This window comes from Plodia interpunctella, chromosome 4, assembly GCF_027563975.2.
Source record: "Plodia interpunctella isolate USDA-ARS_2022_Savannah chromosome 4, ilPloInte3.2, whole genome shotgun sequence".
Classification (NCBI taxonomy): domain Eukaryota; kingdom Metazoa; phylum Arthropoda; class Insecta; order Lepidoptera; family Pyralidae; genus Plodia; species Plodia interpunctella.
The window spans coordinates 9,310,192-9,330,329 of NC_071297.1; the positions used below are offsets into that span (position 1 = coordinate 9,310,192).

Consider the following 20,138-nt stretch of genomic DNA (forward strand, 5'->3'; position numbering starts at 1 on the left):
CCCCTTTCGAAAACTCACGAGATAATCGCAGGGCCCAGGGTATTTCGAATAGCAGAAACCGCACTCGCCGGAATCGAGTGCGAGGGAATAGGACATCTTCAGCGTTCACTCGGTACCACCCAGCGGCACCAGGGCTCTTCTCTCAATAAGCCCTTCAGGCACCTTGAGCAATATACCGCTCTAGCCATTTTTCGAGTAACGTCCAAAGCCGAGGTTCGTTCCCACCTGGGAGCCCTTTGAGCTGTTACTGTTTTGGCTATGCGATCCTTGAGACTCGCCATACTTCCTCCGGGGGATGCAAAAACTCCATCTAATTTAAGATAACATGTAATATAAATTGTTTATGGTAAATTAACAATTTTTTTTCTGACACTGGCAAGACATTACAAATGTCACTTCCTCTTAAATTTTTGCTGTTCAATGTGCACATTCGTTGCCCTTGTAATAAATCTATAAAAATAAGTTATAGTCCAAAATATACACAGCTTTTTAGTATAAAACAATTTCAACTTGATACGGAACCACTTACCACGACGTAATCGTATGTGTGGATTTATTATGTGATTATGTGTGGCCTATTTTGCCTTATTTATGAGAAAAGGTCACGCAATTTTTTAAGTACGGTAATTTTTCTAAAGACATGATTTTTTGATGATACGTTTAATAGTGATTAAGTCTTTGTGATTCGCCAATATTCTGTTCTATTTGAAATTTCGCTTTGCAACACTATTTATACTTTCAATGTTTCTCTTGTATAAGTAAATAGTATTTTGTACCGTATGTATATTAGATTGGGTTCAATAACTTAGATAAGGTTTTGGACTTTCAAAAGCTATTGGAATAAGGAACTTTTGTACGTAATTCACACTTCAACCTGTATGTTAATAATACAATAACTTTTTTCCACTAGCTACGTCCCGTGGCTTCGCTTCCGTGGGACTTTCGGCATAAAAAGTGTTCTATGTGTTATTCCAGGTTATATTTTAGACTACTTTTTCAGACTTTACTAGTGTGTATGCGACTCTTCCACAATATGTCTCATCATGTCATACTCGATTTTTAAAATTTAAAACTTATTTCTTGTTACAGCTACGATGGTCGGGTCAACGCCGCATCCGCACACTGGGCTGATGAGGCTCTCGCTGGCAGAGCGAAATGGAATGAGAAGGCGCCATCTGCACTGCGTATTTTCGACGTGTTGGCATCAGACCGAGCAATGTATAGGTGCCGCGTCGATTTTAAAGTATCGCCAACGAGGAACCACAAGATCATGCTCGATGTTATAGGTAAATTGTTTGAAGTAACTTTATTGCATACAAAAAACACAAAAGTATATGTACTGGAATTATAAAGAATGAAAAAAGCGAACTTATATAATGACAAGCGACTTTATAAAAAAGATTATCATGATTTTCGGTCGGCAAAAATAGTTCTTGTTTATTATAAGTTTTTTTTGATAGAAATATAATTTACCTACCACTTGAAATACTGTAATGATAAACATACTTTATCGAATTTTTCGAATTTAATTTAAACGAGAGAATTTAACAAGAGCGTAATTTCTTTTAACGGGGATTACTTAAACTCTCGCATCACAAGGAGATAAATGTTGACCCGAATTTATAAGGATTAAAGGGTGCTCGGATCAAGTGCTTCTTGCGTGCTTAATCTAATCCTTTGTTAAAAGTCCTAATTAGATGTATCACCATCGTCTAGGGTCTGTGAAAAGTTTATTTGTAATTAAAATTAAAATCAATTATTCAGAAATTCGTCCTTCACAGGCAGACGTGAAAAAGTTCACGTGAAATTTTATATTAAACTAGCTTTTGCCCACAACTTCGTAACAAACGTGAAACTCTGGAATTGGACTGATCTTAGACTATTTCTAAGTGAAGGAGAAACAGTACGAAAGCAACAACGCTCTATGACAGAAACCAGGAAAACGTTTAGACGAGACAAATTGTTTATTGAAAAACGTCATATGACACGAGTACATTTAACATTAATGACATGCTCAGCGTCATTATCGGTGATCGATGTCGATGATATTACATAGTATGTTGTGTTTTGTCGTGTCGTGTCTTTGTCGTGAACAAGCGTTTTGTCGTGTCTTACATTTTTTGCGGATGCAGATCGAATTTACTTTTTATTTCATTTTACTGATTTAGGCATGGCATTTGTAATAAAAGTTGGAGCATAGGTATTTATGAAATATTTATACGTTTAAGTTGTTTTAAATGTACACTACAATCAGCTTGAGAGTTTTCATTGAAAATAATTTAAATCGTTAATTTAAACAAAACAATAAAAGGTTTGCAAGCAAAATATTTTAGTCTGTAAAGTTTGTGAAAATTAGTTAGGTTAACTAACTTTAACTTACCATTTGATTTCATTGATCAAATTAAAATAACGAAAGTCGAAAGATCTTCAAACACATAAAAAGCTAATGTTTAATTTAAAACTTAAAAGATTTACTGAAGATATTGAAATCTTGATATATTTAAAAATACTTATGCTCTTCTTTAGGGCACCAAAAGGCACACAAATCACATTAGTAATATAAACGACACTAAAATGAATACATTTGGTGCCGTGTGGAATAACATAAGTAGGATATATATGTATATTTTTCAGCAAAAGATGTATTTTTATTGCAATAAACATCTTAATTCTAACAAAAAAAAACGAAAAGCATGCGGTAAAGTTTGTTGCGCCGCTTCTTCTTCACCTGTGCTTTGGAAGTCGGCGGTAGTGACGTATATCATCCGAAATTTAATATAAAGAATTATTGTTTTTTTTTGAACGAATCGTTGGAAAAAGTAAACATAATTTTGTACGCTTTGATGTTACTTTTCTCCAATAGATTGCCTTTGTGTCAGTAATAAATGACCCAGATATTTTTTACGTCCGCAAGTAATTTTATGTCAACTTGCCTATTCGTCAGTTAATGTTGAAAGTCACGTAATTTTACTGGGGCATGTTAAATAGGAGACAAAGCGACGCGATGCGACGCTACACGAAAATTTCAAATGTATGATCTATTCTGATATTTTCCCGTCGCACCGCTCCGCTTTATCTCAATGAGGGCCACCCATAAGGCGTCTATAGCCAATAGTATAGTTCTATTTAACCTGCCCCAGTACGTAAATCATTACCCCCTCTTCAATATAATCAACTGGAATATAAAACGCCTCATCCTGAAAATCACAATGTCCCGATAAGATTACAGCCGGGTCAAAGTAATTTCGTGTCGGGACATCTCTGCTGGCTTTATTTTAGCAATATACGGTCCAGACTCTGGAGGAAAAAAGTTTAATGTAGGGTAACTCAATTATGGCTATCCCAACGTGCGTGCCTTTTATCACTGAGGACTTTCGAGGAGTTTAGGGTGATTCGTGTTGTATGGACTAACCTGACCCACGCGTATGCGGACGCCTCTAGCGTAACTTTTCATTGCGCAAATTGTGGTTGTATTCATACTTACTATGGACTAACCTGGCCCACGCGTATGCGGACGCCTCTAGCGTAACTTTTCATTGTGCAAATTGTGTTTTAAAGTACGTAGTAGTAGTAGATATTTTTCTCGTATCATTTGTTTTCAATTATGGCAATCGTATAAAAATTTTAAAATATATTTTAGTCCAATAAAATTCTGAATTTTATTGTACAGATGAGCTATATAAATAAATTATGGTGTGTGAGCTTCTACATAATTTTCTCTAGCATATGGAGTCATGAAATTGTTGACTGTAAAATAGAAACCAAAGTCACAATTTTGATATGGGTGGAAATGAAAAAAAAACTATTCCCTTTTGTTAAATTTTACAATTAATTAACTGAAAAGTTTTTTATATTTTAATCTCGCGAAATTCGGAATAATTTCTGTGAATGAAAAAAATATGTAAGATGAGTAAAGTATTCAGAATTGACCAGCACGAAATAAAAGAACAAAATGAAGTACAATAACCTCGAGATTTGAATGAATGTTTTCATTCGGAGATCATTCTATTCTAAAATGTTCACAGTTCTTTTAAAATAACACACGCATTACATTAAAATATTGAGTCATACATTGTTGATTGTTAAATATACCAGTATACCTGTCCTTTTCAAATAAAGAAATTTAACAATATAATTTGATATCCACCTACTAAATGTTAAGGGAGAAAATAAAGAATTATGTAATGAAGCAATATTTTTCCGTTTCGCAAAAGCGTGTTCGTTTATACTTTATTGGTAAAGTCACCTGGTTACAATTTATGTTTGCCGCTACCAAGCCAAATAGTGTAGGTTTATTGGTCACATCTCCCAGACTTGTGTATGATGGAATAAGGTTTTAGGAGCTATGAAATATTTATTAGGGAAACATTCCGAACGAATGGTATACGTTCCGTTTTGCCCTGAGAATTTTCGACGGCCATCTTTGGTATGTTCGATGTGATGTTAATTTATTTTATCCAATTTTATTATTAGACCTCTGTTTCATTTAATCCCTTCGATCCTGGGGATAAAAATAACAATTGAACAACAATAGGATAGCGACTGTTCGAGATGGGATTATTTGTTGTTTCGTGAAAAGAACTAACGAATAATCCCATTCAAAATTTCAACTAAAGATATGAGTAGACAGCCCAACGGTAAACACCATTGAATTCACGTTGTTACTGTTGATGGTTCGAATCCTGAACTTCAGTTATTTTGAATTACTTAAATCTGATTACCTATAGGGTAATTTCTGTTAAAGTTTTATTATAGTTTTACCCGAGCGAAGCTGGGACGGGCTGCTCGTAATAAATATAGTATTGCAAGCCTCTATATGTATTCATTTATTTATTAACAATTATTCACTCGCAGTCAATCGAAATCCAATCAACGAATTCCGAAGCGGCTAATAAAACTCTCGAATTTATACTAGTGCGAATTTGTATGGGTGATTAATGGTTTGCTACTACAGCTAATAAAGAACCCAGCCTAAATCTGTATACCCTATAAAGTAACCATTTTGCTCAACCACCACGCCACATATTGCATTTTGGCGCTTGGCCAATTTCAACTTTATTGGTGTAATTTATCTCATGTTTTATTACCTCATCAAATTGTACAATTATTATTTCAAGTTCTAAAGTTAATATTAACTGAAAATTCATAGGTTTAGGCATATTTTTTTCTTTACATACATATAGGCATAATTGTTTTTTATGCCAAATTGGATACTTAGGTAGATACCATGCGTTTTTAAGTTAAATAATCACAAATTAGCTTATTATCCTCTTCTAGTTTACTAAGATGAGTAATGAGTAATTAATTAATTATCAATTTAAAAAAATAAATAATAAAATTATCACCATACTACAATTACATGACACTCGAGGTACGGCCACGAGTTTCATATGGGTTTAACCAATCTCGTTGTATAGGGAAAATAAATAGGTATAAGGATTTAATTTCTAATACACATTAACAATAGAAATGTATTCCTCATTGTGGTGCAATTTTCGGAATCCATAACTAAGGTTTGATTCAAAGTGGTGCGCTAAATGGAACACTTCAGTGGATAGGCCGGTGACACAATTTTTTTTATAGGATAACTTTAAGCTAAACCAATAGTCGTCGGAGCACGCACTATTTTCGTACAAACACAGATTTATCCATGTTGATCGGCATTACGTCACGTTCACATAAATCACCTACATTTGTGAATTTACTACATCAAATCCTGATCCATTGAACGCTGTGTTTATTTGAACACGCTAATCTCTAAAACTTTCGGTGAGACATGAAAAATTCTAATTTTAACTTCCCGAAATGTTGTTGAGAGCTAAATCATGGTGTACATATTAAACACGTTAAATAAATAAATATATAGGTACAAATGACACAGATTGAGTTAGCCCCAAAGTGACTAAACATTGAAAAGATAGAAACAAATTAATCGATTTTTTTATTTTATCAAAATAACCTGTTTACTTTTCCTCTGTTCTTACGCTTCATTTTTGTGATAAAACAACGAGTTTTAATTATATGTTAATCTTTCAAATGTACAAATCATTTAATTCTGCAAACTAAACGTTACATACAAATTGCTGGTAGTTTATGGAGTGTTCAGAGTGGCGCATTGGAAGTTTGTAGTCGCAACTCGAAATAGTTATCGATAAATTTTAAATGAAACCATTCTAGTCTGTGCTTCCGTATGATAGATAGCTAAATTTCTGGATTGTCTTGTATCTGTGGCCATAGCTTGTTTTCCGGTTCTAAATATGTTTTAGAATTGTGCATATTTATTGAGTATTATGTCACGAGAAAATGCGTCTTATGTAGGAAAGTCGCAGTCGTTTCACTTGCACATTTATATTATAGTCGCCCGCGTGAATTTATCTGCGAAAGCGGGACAGACCATTTTCTTACAAACTTTCACCCCCTATTATAGTAATTTGGGAGTTGATTTTTGGAAAAAAAAAGTAGCCTACATTTAAAAGGGGGTCTATAACTATATGCATACCAAATATTATCAAAATTGGTCCAGCGTTTTAGCCGTGATAGCGGAACAGACAGACAGACAGACTTGCGTTTTAATATTCGTATGGATGCCCTCCATTAGGTACCTTTTCTCGTGGTGGTCGTGCATGTACTGGTGTAATAAATATTTTCTTTTTATGCTGACTCGGTGCTTCGCGGCGTCACAGCCCCGTATATAAACGGACAGGAAGCGGAGATGAAAGATAATAAAGAATTTCTGATTTGAAAGTGCTGCTGTCGTATTTTATTTTTCTCTAATAACCACAGCTATAAAAAACTTTCCTAATAATACATTATGATATAAGTGCGATAAGTTGACAATTACAGCCTCTGCTTTCTTGTAATCCTCGCCTACGGCTCGGGCTAGCAATTGGCTGTAATTTTCAAAGCGCACGTGTCATACGACATTTTTTAACATATTTGCGAGGAATTAAAAACTCAGAAAATAAATAAATCCTTAATTGCTTGTTAAAGTAGTTAATCCGGTGAAAGAAAACATCGTGAGGACACCTGCACACTGGTTGATTCTTATTAACTTGTGTGTGAAATGGAGAAGGCAATGGCAAACCACTCCATTAATAATGCCAAGAAAGTTGTTATGTGTATTTCATTCCATGTAATAACCATGAATAGCCATGCCAATATAACCATGAGGTATACGACTATGAAGGACAAAGTTAATTTTATTCATAAAATGTTGACCACTCTTCTGACATAAAAACTCTTTGCTAAAATTTAAAAAAGTATCGTTAGTTTGTAGATGGAGCATCTTGATACACCGTGAATTAAAAAAAATACTTGTTCGTTTTACATTACAATAAAACACAAATGCGTAATGACATACAATATTATATTGAAATTGGTGAAATAAGTGACCTTTATGAGCAAATATCTTGTAAATTTAATTTACGTGTGGCCGCGGAATTTCGTCGTTATTCAAATAATTATTTTTTACAGAATTACCAGAGAAACCGAAAATATTCGACGAACTAGACAAAGAAGTCATAGGAGTAGCCGGACCTTATATAGAAAATACTAGTCTCAAACTCACCTGTGTTGTAAGTGGAGGTAAAACTGTTATTAGCTATGATTTTTTCCTAATATTTTTTTTATTAAACTGTAAAATGACATACTTCTAATATATATAAGAACATATTATTAACAAAGTCGTGTCATGTAGAATTGTAACTCGTAAGTTTTTTTTGCACACATTGTATAAATTCGGTGTACACGGCCTTAAAGTAAATCATCTAATTGGACACTTTTCGACATTAGACATTTTTTTACATAATTTATGTCATTTTTCACCGCTTTTTTATAAAATATCTTATTGTAATTTGACAGACAAATTAACTAATGGATAAGTCTGCCTTCTTGGAAACTTTTGAAACACAATTTTAACGCTGGTTGATATGTTACATAATATATACTATCAGATACATAACAGAAACAGCAGAAAGCGGCGAAACAGGCATATATTTTTTTAAATAATTACTGAAAAATTGGAAGGTGCAAGGAAGCCTACTTTTATTAGTATGATAACGATAGCATTGACCAAGTAAATTATTTACCTAAATAGGTACATATTCAAGATAACTTTTTAACATTATCCAGGTAAACCCATGCCACGTGTACGGTGGTGGCGGAACGACAAAGTCATAGCCACCTTAGAGCCGGTAGAAGATGGGTCCAGACTAAGTCTTCTAGAGTTGAGGATAGCCAAATTGACCAGGGATTACTATGAAGCTGTTTACACGTGTTCTGCTGACAATACGGTCATGGTGCAGCCTATGAGGGTCAACGTGCAAATACAATTGTACTGTGAGTATTTCTTTATTTATTTATTTAGTTAAGCATCCTCTACCAGTCAATTTTGACAACCTCGGTGGCGCAGTGGTAAAGTGCTTGCCTCTGAACCGAGAGGTCCCGGGTTCGATCCCCGGTCGGGTCATGATGGAAAATGATCTTTTTCTGAATGGCCCACGAATGGATATTTATATATTTAATATATATAAAATTGAGCTTTAAAATTGAGTTGCAATCCAACCTAACATTGCAAGTTTATTTCTTGTAAAAATATTTACTTCGACTATAGATTACATTTGAATTTTCATATCATGTGAATATAAATGAATACAGAAAACATTTCCTTTTTCTCCGTAAAACAAATAATGATGGTTAACATAACACCATTTACCAAAAGCAATATTTGCATATCTGTATAAATACATGAAACAAATATGTCAGTAGACCCTGTAACGCTTGATATATCTCCCACGTACCAATCTCATTTGTGTTATTAAGTAGGCATACAATATCAACATACCGCTTTATATTCATAGTTAGACGATGTTCACACTGGGCGAGTTGAATTGACGAGTTACATCTCTCTCTTTCATCGTAATATGAATAGAAGTAATCAGACATGCACAGATTTCGTTTTGTGGTATTACATGATTTGAATTTCCCGAAATTTGGCGAAACTAGTACCAAATATTATTATTCAATCACATGTGTTTAGCAACTAGCCTGTAAGTATCCATAATCAATGCAATTTCCCACAGTAAACAAAATACTTTGTTAGGTGGTAGGGTAATCTCAGGTAGGGTGGGAGTAGGAATAGGCAAAGGCAGACAGTTATATAATAATATAATTAATAAATAAAATACAGACCTGTGAACAATAAAAACAAAATATAAACTATAGCACTAAATCACTGTAAAATTTAGAACACTTTTACGAAACATATTAAAATACTTACCCTTCAAGGGTCTATAAATAATTATAGATATACCGTACTGTGGTACGTGCCGATATCGTTATAGTAATGAATGAGTCAAAATGTGATTTCAAAATATCAAGTGGAACAATAATTTAAAATTTTGAATTTAGACTGACAGAAATAACAATCATGCCAGCGCGCACGCGATATGACTAAAGAGGTCATAATGCGTGGCGTTACAATTTACCTTACAACTTGTGGTGAAAATCGTGTAAAACTCTAGTGAACTCTTCAAAACACAGTGAAAAATATTTTTTACTTTTATACTTTGACTACAAAAAAAATATTCAAAATTGAAAAAAAAAAACTTAAAGCAAAGTCCACTTAGTTTTAAGTTAATTTTTGACGTCAAGTGATGTGAAGAATCCTAAGTCGAAAAAAGAACTTATTGATTTAACATTTGAATATCAAAAAATAAGACATTTGAACTTAGTTCCTTGCAAGCTAAGTTGAAATGTCAAAATAAGTAACTATTATTAAAAGCTTTATATATTGCATTGACGACGTGTTTGTGTAAGAAAGTTCTAATAATTCTTTTTCACCATTTTGAAGATATCATATGTAATAAATAAAGTTAAATCGCGAGACAACTTCATCACATTTGAACCCATTTTAAACTATTATAAAATAAAAAGTTTGTCATGAATAGCAAGCCAAGTCGAATCGCAAGTTAACTCGCCCATTTTACTCGTCACATGTGAACTATGTGTCACAGTGACGAGAACTAAGTTATTGAATAATAACTCATGAAACGTCGGCTTCCGTCAGCAGAATGGCGTTAGGGGCGAAGCGTCAGCGACTGTTAAAGCGAACTAGAACTTCATACTGCAAAGTTGAACGCATACATCAGTAGTTCTGAATAAATTTTAGAATTTGACCTTTCAAAATGGTGTTTTAGATTTGGTTCTATGTTCCTTTTTGACGCTGATTTCATGTTTTTAATTTCTATTCAATTTTGATTAAAATTTACCGTAATATTTTTATTATAGAGAGTGGAAGATATGGGAGCCTATGTTTGTCAGTATTTTGTTGTAGAAGATCTTAGAATATCACTATAATATACGTATAAACCTTTTTCTTGAATCATTCTATCTATTTAAAAAAACAGCATCAAATTGCGTTGTTTTTTTTAAGGAGCTAAGCGTACACAGGGACATATAGACAGTACTTTTTTTCTTAAATCAACGCAGTATATTGTAATCTCAACTCAAAAAAATCAATATTAGACATTTTCAAAAATATTATAATGTAAGTGTTAAAAGAATTCTTTACTACTGACCCTAAATAGTCCTCTCCTATTTTTTCCCCTAAATATCTCCTATGTATAGACATAGTTCAGTTACAGTTTTATTATAAGTATAGATTACGTAACCTCGAATTCTTAGGTGTTCTAAGGTGAAAGGTTGTTTTACAATAGTGTATGACGGCTCACCTTTCATAGGATATACCACAATAGAAGGGACACGTTAGGATAAAATATGCCAGTGGAATTCGATCATGACGCCATTGTGATGAATACACCACAATGTGTCACAATATACTATTGTTGCTTTTGTAAGGCTATTTAGAATAGAGACCATACACTTTGATGGATAAAAGCGTCTATTTCTGGTAATAATTGCTTTTAATTTTGGTATCGGAAGCAATTTTCGACATTGAAGATTTTAGTTGGTTATTTATAAAGGTTGGAAACGATTTGCTTCAATTACGATGAAAGAAGACATTTCTACAATTATTTTCAATTAGAGATAAAACTGCTAATTTTAGAAATTTTAAATAAAACTTTTATTCATTACTACTATTAGTCGATACAATTTCAATTAAAAGAATAATCTGAAAAATTGTGCTGAATAAAAAAAATATAAATGTAATTTTTATTTGAGAATTAATACCGACCTGTTTTAAACAAAACATTTGGCTTTTAAAACTTCCTGATCCGAAAACTGTGTACACACGTAATATATATTCAACTTATATTACCTAATACTTATAAATCTACTCTAATGAACCATAGGAATTGGCGAGAAAACCTTAATATAGCAGAAAATACAAATATACAGTCGACACAACATCAACCTCACCAAATTCATTGCAAATTCTTCACTATCACCACAGCATAGAGGTCCGTGCAGATTTAATTCTTGATATGCGGTGTCGACTGTACACTAAGTATTTGTGTAACTAACCGCGTCATGACAGTGCGAAAGGTGACGCACTATGTCATCTTAACGAGTGTACGTGATATATGACGATCATAATAGTACGTATATATTTCTAGCTTTTGTCGGCTTTAGTTGTAATTTTCTTTATTATATATCAAATTTTCTTCTATATATATAATATTTGTCTATCTATGAAGATTAGAAAGTAAATGAGGGCGCGGTGTTTTATGTCAACATTGGGCGTTTATCAACCAATTATGACCATTATACTTCGAAAAAAAATTCCATAAAAAAATCATTTTCCTTACTCAAATTCTGCAATTATTGCCCAATTGCAATACGAGTATAACTGATTTTGTTTATCATACAATATTTTGCTATTTTAAGAACAATGCATGTACAGCCAATAAACGGTTATTTTAGCCCGAAATTTCTAGAGTGGTGCACTAAGGCTACGAAATATTACGTTTTCTTAACTTCGCTTCGACGACGTTATTAATCAGTAGGCAATACCTGTACAAGTAGCAAAACTTTCATAATATCCGCATTAAACATTTCATTCTCGGTTATTGCGGGGAATCCACACAAATCCGCGCGATTAGCCTAGATCCCCGGGATTATCTCAAATATGACAGCTTATACGCCACCAAATTCTTTTGTGGCATAACTACCATTAGTTCTTATTTGCGACTACATTGTCCGACAGCGCTGCAGGAAATTATTCTTCATTATTTCACAAAGCTGAACCTCCACCAATCTTAAAATAACTTGGCTAGCATAACTAAAATACAACAGGTAGGACTGTGGTCCTACCCTGCACATAACACAGTTTTTAACTAGTAGTGCTTTACTGTTGCTACCCACTATTAACTTGTAACAAAATGTGTATACACATAGCGCGCACGCGATATGACTAAAGAGATCATAATGCGTGGCGTTACAAATTACCTTACAACTTGTGGTGAAAATCGTGTAAAACTCTAGTGATATATACTCTTCAAAACACAGTGAAAAATATTTTTTACTTTTATACTTTGACTACAAAAAAAATATTCAAAATTGAAAAAAAAAAAAAAAACTTAAAGCTAAGTCCACTTAGTTTTAAGTTAATTTTTGACGTCAAGTGATGTGAAGAATCCTAAGTCGAATAATGAACTTATTGATTTAACATTTGAATATCAAAGAATAAGACATTTCAACTTAGCTCCTTGCAAGCTAAGTTGAAATGTCAAAATAAGTAACTATTATTAAAAGCTTTATATATTGCATTGACGACGTGTTTGAGTAAGAAAGTTCTAATAATTCTTTTTCACCATTTTGAAGATATCATATGTAATAAATAAAGTTAAATCGCGAGACAACTTCATCACATTTGAACCCATTTTAAACTATTATAAAATAAAAAGTTTGTCATGAATAGCAAGCCAAGTCGAATCGCAAGTTAACTCGCCCATTTTACTCGTCACATGTGAACTATGTGTCACAGTGACGAGAACTAAGTTATTGAATAATAACTCATGAAACGTCGGCTTCCGTCAGCAGAATGGCGTTAGGGGCGAAGCGTCAGCGACTGTTAAAGCGAACTAGAACTTCATACTGCAAAGTTGAACGCATACATCAGTAGTTCTGAATAAATTTTAGAATTTGACCTTTCAAAATGGTGTTTTAGATTTGGTTCTATGTTCCTTTTTGACGCTGATTTCATGTTTTTAATTTCTATTCAATTTTGATTAAAATTTACCGTAATATTTTTATTATAGAGAGTGGAAGATATGGGAGCCTATGTTTGTCAGTATTTTGTTGTAAAAGATCTTAGAATATCACTATAATATACATATAAACCTTTTTCTTGAATCATTCGTATCTATTTAAAAAAACAGCATCAAATTGCGTTGTTTTTTTTAAGGAGCTAAGCGTACACAGGGATATACAGACAGTACTTTTTTTCTTAAATCATATGTATCGCAGTATATTGTAATCTCAACTCAAAAAAATCAATATTAGACATTTTCAAAAATATTATAATGTAAGTGTTAAAAGAATTCTTTACTACTGACCCTAAATAGTCCTCTCCTATTTTTTCCCCTAAATATCTCCTATGTATAGACATAGTTCAGTTACAGTTTTATTATAAGTATAGATTACGTAACCTCGAATTCTTAGGTGTTCTAAGGTGAAAGGTTGTTTTACAATAGTGTATGACGGCTCACCTTTCATAGGATATACCACAATAGAAGGGACACGTTAGGATAAAATATGCCAGTGGAATTCGATCATGACGCCATTGTGACGAATACCCCACAATGTGTCACAATATACTATTGTTGCTTTTGTAAGGCTATTTAGAATAGAGACCATACACTTTGATGGATAAAAGCGTCTATTTCTGGTAATAATTGCTTTTAATTTTGGTATCGGAAGCAATTTTCGACATTGAAGATTTTAGTTGGTTATTTATAAAGGTTGGAAACGATTTGCTTCAATTACGATGAAAGAAGACATTTCTACAATTATTTTCAATTAGAGATAAAACTGCTAATTTTAGAAATTTTAAATAAAACTTTTATTCATTACTACTATTAGTCGATACAATTTCAATTAAAAGAATAATCTGAAAAATTGTGCTGAATAAAAAAAAATATAAATGTAATTTTTATTTGAGAATTAATACCGACCTGTGTACACCCAAAAACATTTGGCTTTTAAAACTTCCTGATCCGAAAACTGTGTACACACGTAACATATATTCAACTTATATTACCTAATACTTATAAATCTACTCTAATGAACCATAGGAATTGGCGAGAAAACCTTAATATAGCAGAAAATACAAATATACAGTCGACACAACATCAACCTGTCCAAATTCATTGCAAATTCTTCACTATCACCACAGCATAGAGGTCCGTGCAGATTTAATTCTTGATATGCGGTGTCGACTGTACACTAAGTATTTGTGTAACTAACCGCGTCATGACAGTGCGAAAGGTGACGCACTATGTCATCTTAACGAGTATACGTGATATATGACGAACATAATAGTACGTACATATTTCTAGCTTTTGTCGGCTTTAGTTATAATTTTCTTTATTATATATCAAATTTTCTTCTTTATATATAATATTTGTCTATCTATGAAGATTAGAAAGTAAATGAGGGCGCGGTGTTTTATGTCAATATTGGGCGTTTTTTAACCAATTATGACCATTATACTTCGAAAAAAAATTCCATAAAAAAATCATTTTCCTTACTCAAATTCTGCAATTATTGCCCAATTGCAATACGAGTATAACTGATTTTGTTTATCATACAATATTTTGCTATTTTAAGAACAATGCATGTACAGCCAATAAACGGTTATTTTAGTCCGAAATTTCTAGAGTGGTGCACAAAAGCTACGAAATATTACGTTTTCTTAACTTCGCTTCGACGACGTTATTAATCAGTAGGCAATACCTGTACAAGTAGCAAAACTTTCATAATATCCGCATTAAACATTTCATTCTCGGTTATTGCGGGGAATCCACATAAATCCGCGCGATTAGCCTAGATCCCCGGGATTATCTCAAATATGACAGCTTATACGCCACCAAATTCTTTTGTGGCATAACTACCATTAGTTCTTATTTGCGACTACATTGTCCGACAGCGCTGCAGGAAATTATTCTTCATTATTTCACAAAGCTGAACCTCCACCAATCTTAAAATAACTTGGCTAGCATAACTAAAATACAACAGGTAGGACTGTGGTCCTACCCTGCACATAACACAGTTTTTAACTAGTAGTGCTTTACTGTTGCTACCCACTATTAACTTGTAACAAAATGTGTATACACGTAAATAAGGTCAGAGAATTGTAAAAAATAGAATGTAACAACTCAGCTGGATTTTAAGAGAAGTTCGTTAAAAAGTCCACTTTCAAAAAGCATGAAATTATAACAACAAACTCAACTATCATAACAGTAAAAACTGTTGAAGTTTCAACGTACGTCAACGCATGTCAGTGTCCAATCCTCGTACCGCGTCATCGTAACGGAGTACGGGAACACGCTCAAATTGCTAGATTAAGCTAAGCGTGCATAGTTCAACTAAGTTTAGTGGATGTAATGCTTAAACCTGATGTGAATCACACGCCAAACGCCCGTTTCGACCGTTTAGTCGTATTTTTGTTATTACACTTTTGAACTGTTAATGTATTTCCATTAGCCGCTTTTATTTCTCTCTGTACTTTATAAGGCATTGTTGTCTTTCGGGGACACTGGGATATTGATTTATGGATTATAAGGGTGGCGGTAAAATTAGGTAATGTAGTTAGCTCTAATGGATCTTGGACTTGTTTGATGATTTTGGTTAAAATGAACCGTATCTGTTATTGTTATTGAAGCGAGGGTGGGTAAAGCGCGGCTCCATTTGCTCTGTCGTGTTCCGCTTTTTTGGACGTCCCTCGACGTACAATGTACTTCACTTCACTTTATGGCTCCATCGTTTGGCCAAACGATGATTTTGCCAATGTCAAGGTTGAGAAAGACACTGTAATTATTACTAAGAATTATAATCGGTTAAAAATTCTACAGACGTCCAATGTAGAAATTGTATCGAAATTTGACGTATGTCAATGTCAAAATCTATGGAATACAATACCTGTCAATTGCTGCTGTAGAATGGCTAACTGATTATAATTCTAAGTGATAATGACAATGTTTTTCTCAACCTTCACATTGGTAAACAAGCGTTGGAGTCATAAAATTAAAAAGTGAAATTAAGTGAAGCACAATGGAGCATGACGTTACAAGCAACTTGACTCTAAGTGGATAAGACGCCCGTGATGCCCACCAATGAACCAAAAGTTCCCAGATTCGAACCCCACTTATTTTTCCTCTTTCCTTCATTTATCTACGAAGTTGTGTGTGTTATATTCCACTTATTGGCTACAACCCTCAGCTGTAAAGAATAAAACTGAAAAAAGAAGATCTAAAGGTCTATCATGGAACACACAAACACGTAGCACGTTACTAACGTCCATATGCTGTCTCTTTTTCCCATATCGTGTAAAAAAAAGAGAACGTGTGGACGCAATGACGTACTACGTGTTTTATGTTTCATGGTAGCCCCCTGATTATTTTGATAAAAACAAATGGTTTGTTGATCGATTGTAGACAATAAATATTTAAAGTTTCTAAAAATGTACAATTTCTCAAATGTACACCTCTAAGTTTCAACCTTCAATAATATGCGACACATTTTCCTACGTAAAGAAGTATACATACAGTATCAAGATTTTATCTCTTACGGGGTAGACAGAGCCAAGAGTTACAAAACTCGTAGGCTCCATTTAGCTGAATTCGAGCTTACAGGAATCGTAACTCAATAGTATATAAAAGAATATAAAATTTACAGCATATTCTACATTTTTCTTTCGGTTTCGAAAAACCAAATCTAGTTCAACTATAGTAACTCACAAATTCAATGCATTCTTGATACTCATCAAGAATGCATTGAATTCGATAATTACAAATTTCTTCATTTAAAGCTTGTCCATGTTGACAGGGACTAATATGTCAAGTATTCCTTTAGTCCATTTATTCCTTAAAGTTATTAATTTATTCCTTAAAGTTATTAATTTATTCCTTAAAGTTATTCATTTATTCCTTAAAGTTATTCATTTATTCCTTAAAGTTATTCATTTATTCCTTAAAGTTATTCATTTATTTCTTAAAGTTATTCATTTATTCCTTAAAGGACAAAAAGTATCAGTCCCATCAAAGGAATTAATAGAGGAACTACTTCTTCTTGCCGAGTCGTAATCGCTATTCAAACGGTGTTCGATAGTATGCCACGCGTTGTCATTGACCTTATTTAAAACATAATAGAATAACTAATGACAAAGGTATTTTCTTACAGTGCGACCACTACTAGTAGAAATTCTGGCAAGGGAACAGCCTATATCGGTTGGACAAGAAGCAGAGCTGGCCTGTAGGGCAGTGGGTGCGAGACCTCCTGCGTCGATCACTTGGTTGTTAGATGATAAGCCTATGGATGCTAATGTTCTACAGAAGGTAAGATTCCTTCCTTCATTTCAATCCAAAATGTTAATAGCTTTGGTAAATATGAATTATTTTTCTAATATGACGTGAAATAGTGAAGTGATGATCTAATTTCTGAATGAATGGTTTGATATAATTATCGAGTGAGTTAACGGTGGTATCAGATCTTATTCAAGTCGTCTAAACGCATCTTACGTGACTTTTATAACACTGCTATTTAGTGGCAGTTAATTCATAAACATTAGTTTAACTAAACAGTTTTCTTTTAAATTAACTAGAATTTAAAAAAATATATTTAAAATGATATGTTGTACAACAGTTAAAACGTGTTTTCAAATCAAAACGTGTATCAAAATATTATGTCTATGTCTACGAAGTAGCTCGTGTTTTTTTTTTTTGTGAAAATAACGAATTGTGTTACTAATTAAGGTAGGCAGTCTACAACTTAGATGAACAAGAAATAGAGAATAGTATGTCATAAATTGAGCTGAACAATTTTTACCTGCGATTAAAATACTCAAATGTATTTAAATTGGACTTTTACGTAAAATTTGTCGAGGACATTTTATCAATATCTAAATTTAATAGAACAAACCCTTGCCTAATAAACTGTAATATAACTTAATTAAAATCATTAATCAAGTAGAAAACTATTTGAATATTAAGCTGTAAGTAAAAGCAACTGGAAATATTTTCTACAGATGTTGAAAACATCAATCTTCTGCCAAAGTACAACTTCAAAAGAAAATGTGAATAACCCGAGACATTTAAAGCTATAATAATTTTGAGATTCACTGTGCTTTATTTGATGAGTAGCATTGCTATATTGTTTCTATTAGCAAATTTATCTATGCTATAGGAACGGGAAGCCTTTGCCCAACAGTGGGACACATCGTCATCATTTTCAGCATCACATCAACCCACTTCTAAAGTATAAGCCTCTCTTTTTTCATGCCACATTTTTCATACCAATTTTTTGATGCTACTTTTTCATGCCTGCATAATATTATGAACTACTTTAACATTATGGATTTGGACAATTGATCTCGTAGGAACGATCGAAAATATTTTGCATAAAACGGCAAAATGTGTAATTTTGTAAAATTTATATATTTTTTTAATTACATCAAATATCTATAACTTTTTTTATTATAGCAACATTGATCAGACAAAAATGTAGACCATTTTAAACTACATTAATAATATTTTTAATTCATCATCATTTATTCATTCATCAAAGTGCAACATAAAAAAAGAAATCTAATAACATTCCTTTTTTTGAATAATGATAAATTAAAAATATTATTAATCTAGTTTTAATTGGTCTGTACTTTTGTCTTATCAATGTTGCAATTAAATAAAGTTTTCATCCCTGTATTCATTCTTATTCTACTTAGAAATAAACATAACCCAACTAAGCTATGATTGGTTTCAGAACTCCGAAGACAAGAACGAGACAATATCATTTCTCAGGTGGACCCCTCGAATGGAGAACGATGGAAGGGTAATCAAATGTAGGGCCTCTCATATCAAGTTGGAGCACACAGTTTTGGAGACCACTATGAAGTTAAATTTGCATTGTGAGTATTATTTAATTGCTGGAATTTGATCAACTGTAACAGTTAGCATAATTTACTGTTTTAACGTTTAAAAAAATGTGAACAAGAGACGCAAGTTCCCCGCGGAACAGTTACGGACGCACTGGCGGGCGGCGGACGCAGGCCGGCGCACGCGACCGCGAGGTGCGACAAGTACGAGGGGTACGCGGGGTGCACAGGGATGTATTGATATCCAGGGTCGGAGCCTGCACGCTATACTGTTATATTTTTGTGATCAGATAATATGTTAACTTATTTTACTACATAAAGATAAAGAAGAAAGAGAAGATAAAGAAGAAACATAATGTTGAGTTAATACAAGTAAATAACAAAATATTTATATATACAAACGAATTGCAGCTGAAAAAATATATCCTTAAAATTGTAGTAATTTTCATTACATTACCGTAATGGTGAATTCAAACTGTATCTTCATCCAAATATATATATAGTTAATTATATTGAAAAATCGAAATATGTATTGATATAGAATATACTTAGTACCGTTGTCTTGACTTGACAATGTGAATATTATAGATAAATATATGTTGTCAACAGACGTTCCCATAGTGTCCCTGCAATTGGGGTCCAAACTGAACCCAAACGACATCGAGGAAGGGGACGATGTGTACTTCGAGTGTGTGGTCCGCGCTAATCCGCCAGCTTACAAAGTTGTCTGGGAACACAACGTGAGTTGTTAGAGTTTCGTTCTTTAAAGCTGTTTGCGTACAACACTACATCACGTCTTTACGTCTACTGTTATTTACTTGTAGACAGTATAGTGGGTTGCACCAGTCAAATTTGACGTTAACTTTAACCTGCGCGTCGCTGACTTTATGGCGTATTTTGCGTTTGCAAAATTGACTGATGCAACTTTAAAGTATTTTAATACATTAATACCTAATTTGACCTCTCCATGAAATATAAAGTAAATGTGTTTTTCATCAGATTATCTATACGTACCTAAAAAGAGTTATCAAAATCAGAATTTTTGCAAAATATATTTCTATTAATATCCTACGATTCCTTAAATTCG

At 33.1% G+C, this 20,138-nt stretch overlaps 1 protein-coding gene across 2 annotated transcripts in view; it reads left to right on the plus strand.

Moving 5' to 3' along the window:
• The window catches only part of LOC128669484 (nephrin-like), a 161,036-nt gene that overhangs the window by 120,804 nt on the left and 20,094 nt on the right, over window positions 1-20,138 (plus strand). The window contains exons 1-7 of one of the 2 annotated variants that reach the window (XM_053744353.2): window positions 501-618; window positions 1,090-1,286; window positions 7,474-7,584; window positions 8,131-8,337; window positions 17,362-17,516; window positions 18,940-19,084; window positions 19,661-19,791. In XM_053744353.2, the coding sequence (XP_053600328.1) occupies window positions 1,217-1,286; window positions 7,474-7,584; window positions 8,131-8,337; window positions 17,362-17,516; window positions 18,940-19,084; window positions 19,661-19,791 (819 nt within the window). In that variant the 5' untranslated portion in view covers window positions 501-618; window positions 1,090-1,216. Of the gene's footprint in view, window positions 1-500; window positions 619-1,089; window positions 1,287-7,473; window positions 7,585-8,130; window positions 8,338-17,361; window positions 17,517-18,939; window positions 19,085-19,660; window positions 19,792-20,138 lie in introns of those variants that run through there. The other variant, XM_053744352.2, reaches the window with a different exon arrangement.